Source organism: Pterocles gutturalis, unplaced genomic scaffold, assembly GCF_000699245.1.
Source record: "Pterocles gutturalis isolate BGI_N339 unplaced genomic scaffold, ASM69924v1 scaffold49758, whole genome shotgun sequence".
Classification (NCBI taxonomy): domain Eukaryota; kingdom Metazoa; phylum Chordata; class Aves; order Pterocliformes; family Pteroclidae; genus Pterocles; species Pterocles gutturalis.
In genome coordinates, this window is record NW_010124923.1 from 3,356 (window position 1) to 23,646 (window position 20,291).

The following is a 20,291-nucleotide window of genomic DNA, read 5'->3' on the forward strand; positions in this document are numbered from 1 at the left end:
CTGAATATGTTACTGGAGTAGGCTGCTGGCTTACCTGCCAAGGAAATTTGTTGCAACTAGGAGAAAGTCCACCAAACAAGATCTCCTCCTCCTCCCAACCCCAGAAGAGGAAGACAAAACTCTGCTTATAATTTTGCCTAACAGTCTGTATTTGTGGTCTGAATGGAAGAGAAACTACCATCCCAACTCTGTTGAAGATATTTTCTCAGATACTGTAACAACTGCAATTTTTAAATTGTCTTTCACAAGGCACACTATGGTGCCAGTAAAACTCCAACACACTGTCTGGAAAGTTATCTACAAAAGATTCCAAATGACATTTTAACAGAGAAAAAAGTGTCTGAAGTCAGTATGTAAGGTCAAACAAATCAACCAAAAAACACACTATTTTCTTCCTCTCTGCCACTCTGACTGGTTCAACTGCAGATGGCATGATGTCATACCCCTTCAAGTCAGGTTGCTGGCTGCCTTCCTCAAAAATTAATTGAAAGAAATGGATCCTACAATTTAAAATGAAATAGGCTCAGCAGGTGAGTAAGCATTGTCAAGATTGATTACTGAGTATTGATTTTCCACCAATCGTACAAGTTACACTCCACAAGGCCACCTGCACATTAACCTAGAATACACAAAATCACCTCAGGCTAACATCTATTGAGAGGTTTGTATTTTCAGAGGATGCAGGAAAGAACACAACGCTGCAGTCTGTAGCTCTTTTTCTCACACATACATTCAACGGCATTTATTTGGACAAGATTCACACTTTCTACTTAATTTACCATAAATAACTATTATTTCTATTTTCTTTTTTTTCAGAAAGAATTTAAGATAAGTACCCCAGAAAAAACCTCATATAACCTTGTGCTAACTTAATTGTAAAAACTGTGAAGGTACTCAGTTAGGCTCTCCCATGAGATGAAGGAAAGAGATGCTGGATGCAGTGACAGCAGAGAGGCTTACTGTGGCCTAGAAGCTTCTGCTTGGTCTGTCTGAAGCTTCTCACCCCCTTCCACTTCCATGGTGCAGTAGACAATTCGATTGGGAGCGACTGACTTTAAACCTTGCACCTCCATTATAACAATCTGAGGAAAAGAAAACAAATAGCTTATCCTTCAGAAAACTTTACATAGCACAGCTATTCCAGTACTAAGCTCCATGCAGGTTAAAAAAAAACAAATAAAATCACCAAACCCACTCACTCAAATCTTCACAGACAGAGAAGAGTTTTAATTTTGCCTTCTTTTTCCACTTTCAACAACACATAGTAGGAATTAAAATTTTTGCTCTGTTCCTATTTAGACAATGACCAAAAATTCACTCCAACCATAATTTACATGCTAGTAGTTGAATTTGAGACTACTGTCTAAATATAATTCTGTTAATACATGAAGAAATGTATCTTTTAAGCAGTCATCTAAATAAGTATTTATAGAATGAACAGGCTACTAAGTCAGACTGTAAACAAGACAAGCAAGTCGACTGGTCACATTTTGAAAGGTTAATCGTGGTGCTGCGACACTGGAGGCTGCAACCCTTGAATCTCAGAAGCAATCTGGTGTGCCGAGCATGAGGAAGGTCAGAACATCGCTATCAGCTGCTGTAATTTTTTTCCCCTGCGACCTATCCTTTCTCCTTCTCCCAGCTCACTACTTGCAGTCAGGTTTGGCGCGCTATGGGGATGTGGAGGGGAAAGAGAGAGGCAAAAAGCCTCTGCCAGCTGATAAATTTCCTCACCACAGAAGTTCTGTGCTTGGCAGATCCTGTACTTTTTCAGCTCCTCAGTTATAGCTTAGAAGAGCCAAATGCAGTATTACTTCAACACTTTCCGCCTTTTATAAACTTTACGGTTTGTCACTGTGTGAAAGGATTGGAATTTTTACATGTTAGATGTTTCTAATTCAGAGAAGATTTGGGAAGAAAGTCAGGTTGCCCTGCTTGCTTTGGAAAAGCTGCTTCCCTTTCCAGTCCCATTTGGGCCTATGAGAAGAACCTGGGAGAAATGTAGTCCCTCTGATCAGCAGAGCAGCTGTCCTCAACTGAACTACACATGAAAACAGATATATGTTTGATTGTCTTAAAGGCAACAAAAGTAATGGCTACTTTTGGTCTCATTAGAGGTAACTGGTTTCTTAGGTCAACAAGCAACTACTAAAATATTTTGTTACTAAACTGTTTGCATATTTGCCAATTTGTTTTAATTCAAGAATGTTAAACCAGACTTCATGCCTAGCTGTAAAATCCTTTGTACTTCAAAACTCCCAAAACCTTAGTAAGAGTTAGGTGTTTTGTAAAATTGCTAGTTTGCTAATATTGCAGTGAGATGACAGTCATTGATCGTTTAGAACATTTTTACATTACTCACAAATTATCCACACTGCCTATTACCCTTTATAAATAATAACAGCATTTCAGGGAGAATCATCATGACGTAATCATCTCTCTTTTCCATCTTTTGTGGTCCAGGAATTCAAGCAGTTATCAAAGTGATCAATGATCTCTGAGAGACTGCACTAGCGATCCTTCTAGCTAATACTGCCTATATGGTCTTTCCACATGCCAAACGTATGCCCTTGGTGAATGCAGACTTCATGTTTATTGATTTTTATGTTGATACTTCTTTTCCTAGAGTTTCCAATTTAATTGCAAAGTACATTTGCCTTTAGTAGCAATTCTGGATTCCAGCAATGGAAAAAAGTTGATTTTCATTAGGAAGGAAACTGTCAGTAGCTGATTTACTAGCTCATTAACTAATAAACAGCTTCCTAAATATTGCTTGTCTATTTCTGAAACTGTCCAACAGCTGAAGAACCTAAGAGATTAAGTCTTCTCCTACTACTTTAATATTTTATTTATTTTACAAATTTCTGCAAACAGGCTATTTGAGGAAACACGCAACTCACAAAAACAGTCACTGTTGCTTGCAGTGACACGCAGGGTTGTCTCTTATCTCAGCCAGTAAAGTCCATTCCCACCAGAACATTATAAATGTTACTAACATCTTGTGCTGTTCTGTCTCAATAACATGCAGTGGCAGCATGAACCACAGCCACTTTCCCCCCTTCATTAAATATTCATCGAGGTTTTACACTCTGTCCTGGTATTTAGATATGTCATATATTTCTTGCTTGTTCATGTGCCTGTGCAGCAGCCCTCAGTGGGGATTTTGCTGGTTACTCCAAATTTTAGTTGTCACACCACAAGAGACATTACATGGATATGTTTATGTGTTATTCAAGAAAAGTGAAATCAAAATTGTGCACATATGACCTCACATTTACCAAAAATAAAGTATCCTGTCTCCAAGGAAATGCAATCAACTTTTCTTATTTGCCCATTTGCATAGAAAAAGAGCAGATCTTCCATGTTTCAGCCTAAATGAATGTCAGTTCAGCTGTTTCCTTTTGCCCTTATATCCTCTGAGATTTAAGCTTCCCAAAAGTAAGATATGCACACACTTGTCCAGCAAGAAACTCAACTTACATGGTTAACACCGTGTTTTAAATGGAAATTTGCCCTACTAAAAACCGCTATGTCTAGAGTAACACTTTCATTCTTTTCCTTGCACAGGATAAACTAGCTTTGCAGAACATCGGTGTGTTTTCTTTATCGGTGATGGGGAGAGGAAAAAAAGCTAAGTTCACCAGACCTAACAGTCTACATTTCTTCTGTGAGAGGGGAAGGGCTGTAAACAAAGCAAAACTGTTTCAAATTTACTAGAAATTGTATCTCCTGTTTCATTCATCATTGTTTCTATCTTTTACTGTGCTTTTCCCCCAAATATCACATCAGTTTTAGTACTTAATATTTCTCTCTAGAGGTAAAGAGAAAGCTTTTCTTCTTCTTACATCCCTCACCAAGCAAACTTTCTTGAAATAGAAAACATTATTGACAAACTTTTCCAGGTATTTTTTAGGTACTTCAGAAATGTTCTTTGTTACTGCTCTTTGTGGACCATTCCAGGCTTGGAATGTCCACTCGAGGCAGACACAGGACACGTGGTGGAGATACACAGGATTCAGTACAGGAGCTATAAAACTACTTTATCACTTAATGTACTTCAGTACTAAAGTCTGCACTCCAGTTTTATGTGCTTGATGAACCAATACTTTTTGGTGTATAGAATGATGGATCTTACTACTCTTTAAAAAATAATGTTGGGGTTTTACATTATTAACTAGTAATGTTAAAATTGCATACAGTGGTATAAGTAATTTCTCTGTTCCTGACAACAACAGTGTTTCATTATGATGTTCGAAAGTATACTCCGGTACTTAATGTACTGGAATTCATTTAAAGTTACATTTGTATGGAAGATTTAACTGCCCACACTGCTGTGTGGACCCAAATGCAACTACTGCTGCAAGAGTAAAATGCATCATACAGCTGTATTCTAACTCCTAATTATCAAAGAGACAAAGAATAATTTACTTCTTTAACATAAAATTTTAAAATTACAAAGGAAGGACTAATAACAAAAAAGTATTGAGACATAAATGCTGTAGTAATTTAAACTGTCAACAAGTTTTCTGTGAAATATGTGATTACCTCTAACGTGAAGGAAAGGACCACATCAGACTTTGACAGCTGAACCTCATTTTCATCTCCTATGTCCAGGAATGCAGAATTCTGTGATCGCTTTAACTTCTGCAGTTTAAATTCTGGCCCACCTTTAGACACGGGAAGACTTTCCAAATTTGCCATCAGCAAATTCACTGAAGACCGCAACTCTTCTATGTACAAGTTCTCCATTTCTCTTGTTACAAATTTGGGGAATTTTCTTTCCTTGGAAGATATATTTCAAAAGTTAGGGAGGAAAAAAATCATCCTACATTATACGTCATGTTAACGTTCTGATCTGGTCTCAGTTAAGAGATAGTTAATAAAAATATGTCTTAACTCCAGTGTCTATCTATTTTTATATCTTCAAAACAGTAATAGGAAGGCTAATCCTGTCCCATAAATCCAGTTAATTTTGACAAGAAGAAATGTAATTTTAATTGAGAATATGGAACCTCTTGCCCCCTCAGAGTCATTAGCTATAAACCCAAGCTGAATATGTACACATTAGATATTTCTAATACACATTTTAAGCATATCAACTGACAATATAACTCTAATGTTACCTTCAGATATATTAAAAATTGTCAAAATTGGACAAAAACCGTCCACTAATAATCGTGCTACTTCATCCATTTCCCATATTACCAAAAATGTCAATCACATTCATGCTTCTAACATAAAGCTGTTAAACTATAACCACAACATGAAATTCCTATAATTGTTTTTTCTATTTTTAATAATAGAAATTTTTACTATTTCTATTTTTAATTCATTTTTAAAGTAATGCTAAATTATTCCAGATGGGATTATTTTGAACATATGTGTTAGAGAGAACTTAAAAACCACTTTTTTCCTCTTTAGGAGTTCGATAATAATTTTCAAATATTGTGTTTATAATGAAGAGGGAACATATAAACATATATAATGCATATATGAACACATACAGAGCCAATTTTATGGCCAGTTTCTCCCTTGATATTGAATATAGGGCAGCTTGGGAGAATAAGTCACTCAAAATTAAAGAATAATGTAAATTATTCTAAAATACATGCTTTACATATGAGAAGCAAACACTGCTCCCTAGGTATTGTCTGCAAAGGTAGGCACCTTGCTCCTAAACCAGACAATTTTTATCGTTAGCTGTTATAAGGAGTATCATAAAATGTTTTACATTAACATAAACCTTAACAGTTGGTTTTGTTTCAATAACAAAGAGCAAGCAAGCTGACTGTGACCCAAAACACCTGCAGCAAGCCTAGTAGTCTGGCTCATTACAGCATTACAGAGCGAGTATATTACAGATTGAAAAAGAAAAAAAAATTTAAAAAGTAATTTATAGATAGAAACTAAAAGCACAGGGTAAGATTCAGGATGCTTTTGCCAAAACCCCCCACTCTAGAGTGTTTTTCAAACTATCCCTTTTCCTGTGAGGATTTTTCAAATAATAATATGCCAACACAGGAGACAGAAGGCAGACTGTTATGTTGTTAAAAGATTTTTCCTCTTGTTAAGATGCTTTTTCCACCCCAGTGTAAAAAGCGAGGAAAGTTTTTACAATTACTCTTGCTGCATATTTTTTATTACTATAAACTTCCATGATTTAAGACAGCACTATCAGAATATATGGAGGCCTTTATTTCTGTAAAACCTAAATGTCTGTAGCCACTTCTCTCCCTCACAAAACAAGGGTGAGGATCCTCCATAACAACTCTGAGGTCTACAAACTTCATCCCTCCCACTCCCCCTCACCTTTTATTTGCCTTGTTAAGACAGTGAATTTGTAACAAATTGCTATAGCACATAATATTTATAACATTTAGAGACACAAAAAGAATAGTCAGGATTTTCCAGTATTTTTAGAGCATGTGCACAGGAATGTAATTTAGTTGATTTGAAAAGCCTGGATTGTCCGAAGAACACATCCCCCAGCACAGCACTGGAATGTTGGAAACTCTGATTGCAACACAGTGGAGTATATCCTGAAACAAAGACCCTCAGGTTGATGTACACATTAGCCTTTAGGTCTGGATTCTAAGAGTGCTAAAATGGATTTTCAGGGTGCATTTCTCAATGGGTGGTGTCCTCTTAGGATCACATAAAAAGCATAGCACCAGTTACAATAGAAGATTCCATTAGGTCATGCACACTTTGATTTCAACTACTTTAAATTTAGTGATATGAACAAATAAATGGGCAAACAGACGTACAAATTCTCCATTGATTTTATTCTGACACAGATTAATGTATTTCTAAGGTTCTTACCTCCATTAAATAGGCAAAACTTTATTTTCTGATAAAATAAACTTCTCATATTTAATTAACAGCTCGTAAAATCATCAAGTAATATATTACAGGAACCATGAATGAGCCCTCAACAGCAACAAAAAAAGCTATTTTTGAGACTGCAGTTTAATAATTCTCTTACAGGCAGGTAATCACTGAAAACCCTTTTCTTTACCAACAAAGATGCTAGAATACACAATCCACTATAAAAAAGCTTTTTACCTTGTTTTTGAGCTCTGAGAATAAAGATGGTATTGAGCAGCACTTGATTGTTTAGGCTTAAATGATCTTAATAATTCTCACAGCTGCTAGAATTAGGACTACCTCTCAAAATCCACCACAAAGAAATATCTGCATTTTAAGTAGTTTAAGAGAGATGCATGGAAACTCTGATTTGTGGTTCGATTGTACCATGTAGTGCTTATAATTTTCACTTGTTTTAAAATAAATTTGAAACTTCTATGGACAGCATTTTGCTTTTTAGGAAAACAACTATAATCTATGAACTTCATAGACCTAGATTATGTCTTTTTCTTTTTAAAGAAACAAGTAAATCTTAGCTGTTTTACAATTAGTATCATATTTATATAATATACATTCTTCTGAAAACACACAGTACAACATGCGTGCTTTCGATATTTTGTAAGTTGTGGAGCTAAAGGCGAGAATGCAACAGAGTAAACATAGGATTATTGGACAACTTTGATCATAAACCCAGGCTTCACAGAAGACTGAAGAGACTTGAGATTGCCTTTCTGTGAAAATGGAGTCTTTCTTCAAACTCTAATAAGTTAAGGCTGGGTACAACAGGAATCCCACCTGTGATATTTAATATAGCAGGGCATAAAGGTATCCACTGAAAGAAAATGCAAGCTATAGGAGAGAAAAATGGGCTTGGCTTTCTAAAATTTACGAAAAGAATTTATAATTTACCCAGTCATCACTGATTTGGCCTGCAAGACTCAGTCATAGTTTCTTGCTTGCAATACTAATATAACCATTACAAACTTAAGACTTAATTTGTAAATGTAAACTATATTACATATACTTAAAAAGCATATCACATATAACCTGTAGTAAGACATAAACATTATTGTTACACCATAAGCACAGCATAATGCACTTGTGTGTACAAAAGATGACTCATTTTAGTTCCGAAATACATAAACCCAAATGTGCAAATAATATACCCTTTGTTTCACCACTGGACTTGCTGATGAAGGAAACGGAGGATCACACAGCATATGAATTTCCAAAAACAAGGTTTGTTTTCTAACCTACCCCTGTTGACACAGATACTCCAGAGCAGAAAGAACTGCACCTTCCAGCCTGTTTTCATATGATCTTCTGCTTAATTTTTGAATCAGGAACTGGAAACACACACAGTATGTATCATCCCACTCAAATCTCATATGAAGATATGTTTTTGGTACGTGAAAGCAATCACTTACCCTTGCCATTTGTTCTGCCAGTTGTAGTCGCCCATCTAGTTCACGTCTGATCTGGGCTGCTTGCTCATCTCCATTATCCAACTTGGACAGAGAATAAAAATAAAACTAATTGTGAGAAATGTACTACATTTTAGCTTTATAGCAAGTAATGTTGCTAAAAACAAAACAGAAATGAATCGTATATTTTTTGTCTTAAAATCAATGAAGCACTAAGCAAATACATGGGTTTTAGTCTTACCAAGATGACAAACATGTAATGACTAGCAGTTACCCATGGCAGCCAGGGTCGCCGAAGGGTAGCCAGCATTCCCCTGAGTTTTTAATATTCGAGCTAAACAGAAGAAGCATTATTTCCTTATGAAAATAGCCATTGAAAACATTTCTCCATGAAGCAGAAAACTGGACTGACAGACTGGTTTAGAAAATGTTTGCAAGCAGATTTGCTCTTTAGTGCCATGAGTTCCTGTACAGGAATATATAGGTATAGCAAAAGAAAACTGTGTGCCTATGCCTTCTAAGTGTGGTATTATTTCACTCATATACCTCTTCTGCCCAAATATTGGCTAACTGCTCACATCAAAGCATATCCAGTTTTTGAGCCCCCAATGTTTTCATACCTAGGGAATAGTCATGACTAAACCTCTAACATCACTCAGGGAGGTAAAGGGGAAGGCCACATCTCTTCATCTCAACAAAAGAGTCAGATCTCAATAGAAAAGGCATTCCTCAACAAGTTTTTCACCTGTTTACTTCTTCGGGGCGGTGAAGGGGGAGTGTAGGTGAAGTGGGGCTTCACCTCAACACACAGACCTGCATGGCTGGTTAAGAGGAAGAAGTGTGATGTACCTGGAAAAGATCAGGCACAACTTGCCTTCTTACCTGAATAAATGCCAAACAAGGGCAAAGGTGTAGTCCCAGTGGAGGGCTCTCTCTGTCCCTAGGGCTAACCACAGACACAATGAGACACACTGATACAGCCCTAGCGTATTTAGTATGCAACTAAGGTTTAAAGATACCTGAATTGCTCTTCACTAAAAAAAAACTTAAATTGATTCGACATGTACACTGGCAAAAATTGGTTCTCTAATTAAATGCAATCTTCAGCTAAAGAATGCACAATTACTTTGGTAAATGATTGATTACATTAAACTAAACTATTTAAGTAAGGCTGCTATTCAGTGCATCAGGCCAAATACATAACACCATCTCCTTTGCAATGCTCCTCAGTTAAATCCAGTAGATCTTATTGAACAAAGGTGGTCTTGAAAATTAGGCATTTTTTTCTTTCAAAATCCAATTTTAAAAAGCAATAACTAAAAATACACTATCTAGTGCTTACTGATCAGTTACAACATTATGTATAATGCAAATCTGACCACATTTAGCAGCAGGATCAAAAGTTTTCCACTGCTAGTACGGAAGCGATGACAGAACATGCAATCTGTCACCTGTGCAATCTGGCATCTCACAAGAGCCTTGCAGGAATTGATCCAGACTACCCGAAAGCAAGAGAACAAAACCTGATGGAGTCCCCAAAAGAGGCTCAGTTTAAACTATAGAGAAGATGGATCATGTTCCAAACTAGAAGGCTCCTCCCACTAAATGTGTCTGTAAATCTGTTCCTAGTTTGACTTTAAACATAAATGGCAAGAGTGTTCTCAATGAAAGCAAATATCTTAGATTTTGCAGAATACACTTACAGTATTTCAAATAAATTCACAAATTGGTATTCTTCCATTTCTTAACAGAATAAGAGACTGCTTATTGAACTTGTCACCAAGCATATTCCTAACTTCTATTTTCCTTTGTATTATAACCATATAATTTTTGCAATTATTTTTGTTTAATCAGTATGAAAATCAGTTTAATATGAAATACAATTTTGTTTTCCTTTTTGGGCTATGAAAAGGTCAACATTATTTTAATAATATATCCCAACAGAAGCAATTGCTTGAAAAAAAGCTGTTTGAAGGTAATTTTGATGACTGAATTTTGATTTCTGCAAAAAGGAGGGCGTGGGAGAGCAGAATGAAGCTAAAACTTTTTCCTGTGTCAAGGCACAACTTAAATGACTGCCTCTGTTATTAACTTGCTTGAAGAGGCAAAACCTTTTGTTTAAAGAGTGATATTTAGCTATTTCTCCATTTTAAAAAAACCACATGAAATGATAATTTAAGTTGACGAAGGTATAACTTCATTTTGTAAATCTTAGCCTTTTTTCCTTACCTATATATTGGTTCCCATTAACTGTTTGTACTTGACTACTTAAAAAATGTGCCTATTTCCCTACTTACTTATTTTTAAACTTCAGTCTTCTTCCTGAAATATTCATACACTTTAATGGTTTTGTTAGAGTATGCATGTAATGATGCTTTGTAAGTTATGGAAAGAAGCCGAAGAGGTGAAACACCAAAGAATACTGCTTTACTTATAGAAAAGAGCCAATATAAGAATGACTGGTAGGTCATTTGCAGCTGTGCTAACAAGACGTCAAGTTATTGATATTAGTATTTTTGCAAAATGAAGTGACAGTGAGAAAAAACAGTAGCGTTGATATCCTGTTCCATGCAAGGTCATTCTACTTTTTTTTATATTCTAAATTCAACAAAATGCATGAAAAACAACTTTGCAAGCAAAGCAGTCAGCTATTATGAATGTGTAATCAATCGTACTTTACATTGCTACTGAATCTGAAGTAACGACAACAGTAAGACTGAGTAAATTCTGAAAATGCAGGTAGCATTTGGAATTTGTGAGTTGTATCCACTTTTTTTTACATAGGGAAGACACTCCATACAACCCACCATATGGACGGGAAGCAGTGACAAGGGTTAACATTAAGTGTAGCCTTTTCCTTAATTCCTTATTCATGGATCAAACCTGTAGCCAAAACATCTGTGGAACACACAGTTTTGACAGCCATTGTAGTAATTTTCAAACTGTAAATAAAAAAACTCTGTCACTATGTACAGAAATGAATATAAATGTAACATTGCAGAGAAACAAGTCAGATTCTTCTCAGTATTGCAACTGAAATTTGGTTTAAAAAAATCACTAAATGATAATCACTTAAAATTCAAGTTAATGTGGCTCCCTTTTTTTAAAAAAAACAAAGCTATAACTGGCATTTACATGGCATTACATAATGCTTCCCACACTTAAATATGAAGGCATATGTTTTAAAAACAGCTATAGACTTAGAGATTATTTTAAAAGAGGGTGCATATAAATTCAACTTAATAAAAAACATTTCAGCTTTCTACAATGGTAGCAATTACACAGCATAGCTATTTATTGACTACACCGACAACACAGATGCTCCTCATGTCGCTTAAACCTCACATAACCAATTAGTCAGTATTTTAGCAGCAGGGAACCTCACTACAGAACACCGTACAGACAACAAAGACCTGTTTTCCATGTAAAATACATTAGAAATCCCAACCAAACAAATCAGTGTTTCCCCTAAATGCCATATATCTGGCCCCCAAAACTTGTAACACCTAGGCAAAGAGTCTGACTCATCTTTTGTGGGTTAGTTAATTCAGGAAAATTCCACACTGGACAAGACTATGAATAGGACAGCTGTGTTACTTGTGCCCTTTATTTTTGCAAAGATGATTATTTGTATTTTAAAATCTTCTTCAAAAGAATCAGTAGTTATGAATGACTATGCTTGGGTGAATAAGAAGCCACTTTTTATTCAAAAAAAAAGAGGTAGCTCATAATCTTTTTTTTTTCCCCAATCTTGTTGTATAAACACAGCTTTCTAAAATAAACCTGCCACTGTTGGACAAAAACCTACTAATTCTAAAATATTTTATTCATTAATGCTTGAATTTGCCTTTATTTTTTCTCACTCTGAAAAGGGCAATGATTTTTATTACAAACTTATTTATTTGTAGAGATGGAGTGGGAACAGTCCTCAATACACAAGTTGTCCAACAATTCTTATTAGAGGATTTTTTCAGTTGCTTACATAACTGTCGACTTCTAAAAGACAGACTAAAGTTTTCTACTCCAAACTTCTGCTTTAACAATTTCAACCAAAACACTCCATTGCTTCTGAAGAGGGCAGGGAAGACAATACACTGCTTTATCCATAAGAAAAACGGTGACCATCTTGTCAAAGAGATCTAGCACCATCTTGCTTCGAAGTAAGGATCTGAAATTTAGATGGGCACCGTCTGTGAAAATTAGCTCAACTCTGGCCAAGTTATGAGCCTTTGAAAAACGAACTTTGCAGCAGTCAGGCTGCAAACAGACGCTACCAGAGGCTAAATCAGATTCACCATTCAGACTCATTTTCAGGTCGTGCTGCTCTCTGACTTGAATATGCATGGAGTTTATGCTCCTCAGAATATCTGGGCATTTAAGACAGACTGTAAGCTTATCAGAGTTAAAAGTCACTATTTGGATCAATAGCATGATGTCTTGCTTGACAAACTGTTGTTTAATTTGTGTGCTTGAACAGCACAGAACAGAAATACATCTGAATGAATTAATGTTTACATATTTTAAAAGGTTGGAAAACTGCATACTTTGTGATTCCTATTTAAATAATAACTTTTAAAAGAAATATTTCTTAAAAGGCTGTAAAATATTTGTGTTTTTTGGTGCAAAAGAAAAATGGTACACTGGCAAAAAAAATGTGGTTAATGTGTAAGAGCAACTTAAGGTAACAAAAGGTACCAATATTGCCAAGACATGCTACACTAAAACCTGTAGCACTCATTTGCATTCCTCTACGTACAAAGTACGTGAGATCTCCTTTGCCCAAGAAGCAAGACTAGTTTGAGTATGGATGAGTACTGACTTGCTGCAATTTACTGTTCTTTACATTCACAAGTGCTCAAACTGATAGTTCCTCCAAGTGACTGTTTTATTAATGGTTAGTTAGCTTCCCCACAGGTTTTTAATTCACAGTAACATCAACTTGAGATTACATTTACCTGCCCATAGCGACATAAATTTCTCTACATTTGATGACTAAATTGACAGTTCACATATCTTAGGACTTGCTCTTATTTCTGCAATACAGAATCCAACGTTGTTTCACTTCGTGTGACAGCAATGGTCATTTTTTCCTTTAAAGCTGCTTTTTGCCACATGTAACCAAGTCTGAGCCCTGCTGAGCCAGTGGGTTATTTGTGGATGCCCACGTGGGGTAACCTGCAGGGTCCATCCCTGGCTACTGTCTGACAGCCAAGGCAAAAACTGTCAACATACACCAAACAGAACAAAGGGCTTGGATTTAAAGCGTTGTGACTATATAAGGCTGAAAAAAGGCATTTCTGGAAGTAACTAATGGCATCCAGCAGTGAGGCTGGAAGAGAAAGCAAAGGCCAGGGAAGTCCTTGTGCTCAATTTTGATTGTCAATCAAGTCAGCAGCAAGCAGGCAGTAGGTGTAGCAGATGCAAATACCGGCATTTTTTCAGACTGTTGTCCTTGCTGCTCTTATCTCTCACTCTAAAAAAATGAATTTTGCTTCAGAGAGACCTGCCGCCTCTAAGACCCACAGGATTTGTTCCCATTCCTATTTGCAGAGGTGGTGTTGCTCTAAAGGAACAGACTGAGAAGAGGTTAAAGGTGTCTGCAGTGGTAAGGAGCTGCCCTGTGTTCAACACAAACAGCCTGTGGACATTCCTGAAGTTTCCCAAGCTTGCGATCCAAGATGAGCAACTACATACGCACAAGTAGAAGGACCAACAACTTCAAAGCCAGGCCGAACACAGAACACCCAACTCCAGTCTACGGCAGCAGGCACTTTTGGACATGAATTCAACAGGACTTAACCTCTGAAGAACAAAATTGTGGCAGAAATAAATTGCTTTCATTTCCTACAGGAGGGAAAAACCAGATTTGATTAAAGGGCAGGGTGTGCAAAGCTTTCTGAATGGCTTCTACTGGATCTTTTCATAAACCTTCTGCCTCCTGTTTCACAGGAAGAAAGACACAGCTGTCAAAATAAAGCAAATGTAGCCACTCCTCTATTTCAGAGGAGGCTATGCTGTTTAGTTTCAATTTTGAAATCTTTTCTGTTCTTTGTGTATAGATTATATATCGGATTAATTCAGAGTCATAAAACAGATTAATAAAATGGTATTTTATCTCGTTCTCTGCAGCCTGCAAAACCCCTATCAGGTATCACACAATGACTATGCTGATGGCTGACCCTGCCTGTGCGATGATGCAATCCTGCGGATTTCCCACAGAATTCTGCAAAATAAAAGTTTTAAAAACTCAGTTCCTAAATCTTCCTCTTCCCAACTTGCTCCCTTTCCCAGTCAACACACACAAGCAACAAAATTTGCTAGACTTGGTAAATAAACTCAGAGATGTGTTTTAGCATATGTGCAACACAGAATTGAAGTGCAATCTAAGAGGAAGGATGTCAGAGAGACAAGTCTGTAAATGGTTAAAATAAGGCGGGGGAGGAAGCACCTATTTTTGAAATTGTTCCTGTGTGATCTGATCTAGGTGTTCCTGCTCCGGCAGGGGGATTGGACTAGATGATCTTTTGAGGTCCCTTCCAATCTCTAACATTCTGTGATTCTGTGATTCTGTGAAATTACTTCTCTGGTGAAATACCAGTGTACATATTTTCAGCTAATTATCTCAGCAACCACTGAAAGCATTTCTACTTTCAATCTGCCTGCTGCAAGTAGCCTTGTAAAAGCTTGCAGGTCCAAAGCCCATATGAGGTGTTCTAACAACTTTTCACAATGCACCATCAGGCCTTGCAGCCTTTTCTTATCGATTTTTCTCTAGTACAGCACAAGATTGCCTTTCAGACAATTGGCCAAGCTGATCACTCAGTTTTCCTGCAACACTGTGCCAGCAAAAAGCTTGAACATCGGTTTGAACTAATTTGTTTTAATACAAACTCTTACCGACTGCTACTATTTTTCCCCCCTTTTGTTTTGAGGGTGGGCCAGTAGCTTTACAATAATATAAATATTGAAATTAGGATGGAGGCGGTATAGATGAACAGAACAAGGAATTAGCATATCACTTTCTCTGTAGACAAATATTGTTAACAAGAAGTAATAAAGCAGATGCCAGCCAACAGTCAAGTACTCTACAGCGGCTTCAGTTGGATAAAAAAATAAAGTGCAGTCAAATAAATGTTTTCAAAAGCTGTGCCTAAGAACCTTCAATAAGTCCATGAGATACAACACCTCACTGAGAATTTTCTTACAAGCTCTGTGAGAACCTCAGAAGCTCAAAAAATTAATATACAATCTCAGACGCTCAGAAGTTTTGGTTTCTGAAATATTTTTCTAAAGTTCCGGACTTTGCTGATGTGATTTCAACGTTGATTTGTGTATGTATGACTGATTAAGGTGGCGGAAGATATAATTTATACTAATTGTTTGTACTCGTTAATTGTACTCATTATTAATTGATTTGTAAAAAATAGTTATCATAAAAATATTAAAACCAAACCAAAAACTAAAGTCAAGATTACACTAATTAATTCAGTGGAATAAAAAACTTCAAAGTTCTCAAAAACAAAACTGAAAACTACACAATTTTAAAATCTTGGCCTTTTTTTAACAACCATTGGATGGACACTTTGTCAGTTTCCAAAATAATCAAAGCTAGGACTTGGATATGGCTTTTCCTTACACTCAAGCTTTGAAAACATTTGAAGAGCAGTTCTGAGTGTTTCACACCACCTGAAAAGTTGTGTCTCAGAATTAGATTTCATTTTATTCAGGGACTGCCAATATCAAAAATCCCAGGAAAGCCTTCAATGAGACTTAAAAATAAACAGCAAAGTAAGCACATACAGGATTCAAATTGATCACAATATATGTAAAGGGAATAGTTAAAAATTTGTATTAAGTCCACTCCACTCAAAACTTAACACAAAGTACATGTTCACAGGTTAAACTTTCACTGTACTTGGCCAACACTAAGTGGTAAGACATTTGAAACTTAAATGCACACCATGTATTAATGAGCAAATCTCTAGGAAGAAACACTTTCTTTTACACCGCAACGTGCAGATATACAATGTAACTTTATTGAGTGACCATTTCTCTAACAATCATCTTTCAGATTTGACTCCCATTAACCTTTTAGAGAAACGGTAACAACTTAAATGCCTTTTATTTAACAGCTAACTTGATTAAACTCGCCAGACAACCTCAGCCAAAATTATATGTCCCAAATGGCAGAGAATAATCCAATCTTTAAGAAGAGCTTCCAAGGATTGTTCAAATGCAACATATATTTTCTATTCAATGTTATCTTTACTGAAGCAAATAGAAAAATAAATTAATGGTTCAAAACTTATCCTAGTCCAAATTAAAATGCAGTATTCAATACTTGATTTCATATTTTGATCTACTGACTTTAACTGACATTTGTGAACAGAACACTTGGAAAAGTAATGCAGATGTCTTTGCACAATAGAGAATGAGGTGTTTTTTTGGTCTATTTGTATTTGAACAGACCCCAGCACTCTTTTTACCTACATGAGCTGAGAAGAGAGTAGGGTTTCCAAATCCTTTTCACTAATTTATATTTATATTTAATATATAGGATTTTCACTAATTTATAGGTATGGTCTTTTCCACAACACACATCATTGCTCTGCAGCAATTGTCCAAATGAAACATTTTTTACATTTTCTTTTATATCACTGAACTGAAGTTAAAATTGGGTGTTGTCCTAACCTAAACAAAGAGATCTGTTTGTCTTGTTGGCCAAATCCTGACACGTGGTGTGTAACTAAATAAATAAAATTCAGTAATGCACACAAACCACCTTTTTGGCTAGCTATTTGGATTATAACATTTGAAGAAAGTCTGCTAAGCCTTTATACCCTATCGCAATACTGAGTCTGCTACTAGTTTTTCCTCTGATTCAATGCAAAGATAAAAGTTGAAGCTTTATTTGGTACACAGAGACTGTTTACACAATGTGAAGTTTTAGTGCTAAAGATACACTGACCTAGACATAAATATTTTAAATATTTATTTAGGCACAGCAGTCTGTTTAGGCATCAAGGAGAGAAAAATCAGGCAGCAGAGCAGGAGCTTAGACAGTTAATGATTTGTCTTTCGATAGCACTTCCTGAATTGCATTTTCATTATAGCAGCTGTCTGTTAAGAGAGACGCTTTACATAGCCTGGGAATCATTACATTACCTGGCCCTTACTATCAGCAGATTCTGAAAGGGAAAAACCCAATGAAAATAAAATTTCAAAAGAAAACTCCAACATTAAAAAAAATCCAGAATTTTATTTTATTCGTTCCTTAAATGGTTTTTCAGTTCATATTGTTTTGATACACTGTCATAAGCTTGTCCATAAACACCATTATTCTGGTGCTCTCCTGAATTCCTCTGCAATGAGCAGAATCAAGACACCCGTTTTGTGAACTGTATAAACACAGATGTACGTACAAACTGATTGGAATATTGACCAAGAACAGCTTCGCTACATTGATGCTCTTTTCTGAAACAACAGACTCTTCAACCTTATTTAGTTTTCTTGCACATTCACTAGAAATTATTTTTGTTGCAGAGGCTCTTTTTCTATAAAGTTGAGCCCTCGAATTGCAAACTATGCCTCCTCAGTAATGATTTGGGTTTAGCTACAGCCCCAGTTGTCTTCACAACTCCTTTGTTACACAAATGGTTGCCCCTACCCAAATAGATAGAAAAACGGGAAATGTAAGTGTCCCTCTAATTATACATATCCAATGGCCACTGCAGACAGTGAAAATAGTACACATGTGACCCTTTGCATGATTCTTGCTTGTTTGTGTCAAAGCATGGTTCACTTCCCACAGCACTTATTCTGATGCATACTTAAAAGTACTATGGCTGTTGCTTTCATGAGCACTATATTAATTTACTTTCCACTAGGTAAACCATCAACATTTAAATAATAAAACTGAAAGCAATTCAATTAGTTTATCCTATTTGTACCTATATTGCATTTATAAATTGTTCAAAAAAAAAAAAAAAAAGTCCAAGCAGAATCTACTAAAATTTGATGCAAGCGAAGAGCCTTGGCTTTCCCAAGTCAACAATGGGTAGAGATGCAATAAAGCTTGCATAAACCAAGACAGATTATTTGTTTTAAAGCTTAAAAGCACTTACAGAAAAGTGAAACTAAGGCTAGGAAACTGAATGAACATCTAGTTTACAGAAGCCATTTCACTTCACTAAATCAGTTCTGTAAGAAGAAATAAAAAAAATTAATAAATCACACTTTATTCTAAATTGCTCTCTTTACAAACTACTGCTTACATCTTTTTTGTCATTTTGACAAATCTCACAAAATTACGCTACTGTTCAAACAATAAAATATGTAATTATACACATGTATAATTCCTGTTACATCCCCTAAATTTTACAAGATATACCTTCTTATTTTCTCTCTGGTGTATACAATCATCTTGCATGCAACAGACTTAAGAAACACCGTGTTAGATCAGACAAAAAGTCCACACAGGCCGGAACTATGGGGACAACAGTGATGGCAGGGGAAGTTATTTAGGTATAATGCTCAAGCCTAGTTGTTCTCCAAGGTGAATCACTCTAATGATAGTTGTGGAGCCGAGGGAGTGTGAGGGATGTTTTAAGGTGCATCCAGGCCTAGTCCTATGAGCATCAATGTATGGATCTGTTCTCCAGGAACTTGTCCAAACCCTTTTGAAACTCCTGCTGCTGTCTGCCCTCATCGCTCGAATGACAGAATATTCTGGAAGTTCTCCAAAAGCCAGATAAGGAAGTGCTGCATCCATTCTGAATCTCCTACAAACTTCCTTGAGCATCCCAGTTTCTAGTGGTGTGGCATTTGGTAAGTGAAGGTACACATCCACCTGGACCTCTACCTTCATAACTTTGTAAACCTCAACCATACTCCTCCTTGTCAACCCTCTCACCTCCAGACTGAAGAGCTTCAGCCCTTTCAGTCTCTCCTCGAAGGGCAGCTGTTCCATGATTTTCAATGCCACCCCCTCGTCCTCACTGACCTTCCTTGTACCCGAGATGGGGAGACCAAAGCTGCACACAATACTCAATGTAGGGGCATAAGGTTATATACAGCAGGAAAATGATGCTACTGTTGCACACACAACTAGTGTTTTCACCACAGGGAACCTTAAGTATCTTTCTCCAGCTGTAACTGCCCATGCTCAGTTCAGCATCCTGTGGGTGTGTGCTGGTTTATTTCTCCTCTGATGTATTACCTTACATTTAGCTACACTAGAGTTTACCTGTCATGCTTCTGTCCGTGCAGTTTTGTGAAGTCCTTCTGGAGTTCCCTGCAACTAGAGCAACATTAGAGTACCCAAACCAGCTTAGTATCATCTGTAAACTCAGAGATTTCCCTTACACTGCCTTCTCCAGGACATTAATGAATATGTTGAATAAAGAGGCAACATTTCTCCTAAATAGAGTGAATCAGATAGAAACCACACTAAAACTCTCTAGGAACCAATCAAAAGGAAAATAAAAGAAACCTTCCTCTCCCCGCCCTCAACCTCCTAAAGTATCAAGGCTGCACTGTAAGAACACTACCATCAGGCCTTGGATATTTACTACAGAACTGGCTGTTTAGAAAAACGTTCATGGGCTGATGACAAGTCAGCCCACTGTCTGTTAAATTAACAATTGTTAACATTAAACTCCAGAATTAGGTGCAAATAGAATCACATTAGGATAATAGAAGAGAAAAAAAAATGTTATCACAGGTCAAAAGTGTCACTACAAGCAATGGAATTTTGCATCAAAGACATAGATGCAAAGCATATTTTTTTATTAACAGGAATGGAAAAATAAGATCTGCAATATGCCACACTGTAAACATATTTTATTTAACTGTATCGTCCACATATTGGAGTTCAGGGATGCTGTGAAGACAGACTCTACGCACTCATCACAGTGCTGTCTTCCATACTGTAAAAGTCAAACTCTTCAGTTGTTGTTAACTATGAAAATGCCTTCCACCCCAACTTTGCCACACAAAATT

The 20,291-nt window shown here is 36.4% G+C and overlaps 1 protein-coding gene across 1 annotated transcript; it reads right to left on the bottom strand.

Annotated features, from left to right (window-relative positions):
* Positions 1 to 960: 960 nt before the first annotated feature.
* Positions 961 to 19,260, bottom strand: LOC104465361 (calcium-dependent secretion activator 2-like; the record flags this gene model as incomplete). Its single annotated transcript, XM_010078374.1, has 4 exons — positions 18,967 to 19,260; positions 8,295 to 8,399; positions 4,546 to 4,782; positions 961 to 1,082 (listed from the first exon to the last, which is right to left on the bottom strand). Coding segments are annotated over exons 1-4 (758 nt in total), but the record flags the coding sequence as incomplete, so codon positions are not given.
* Between the last annotated feature and the right edge of the window lie 1,031 nt (positions 19,261 to 20,291).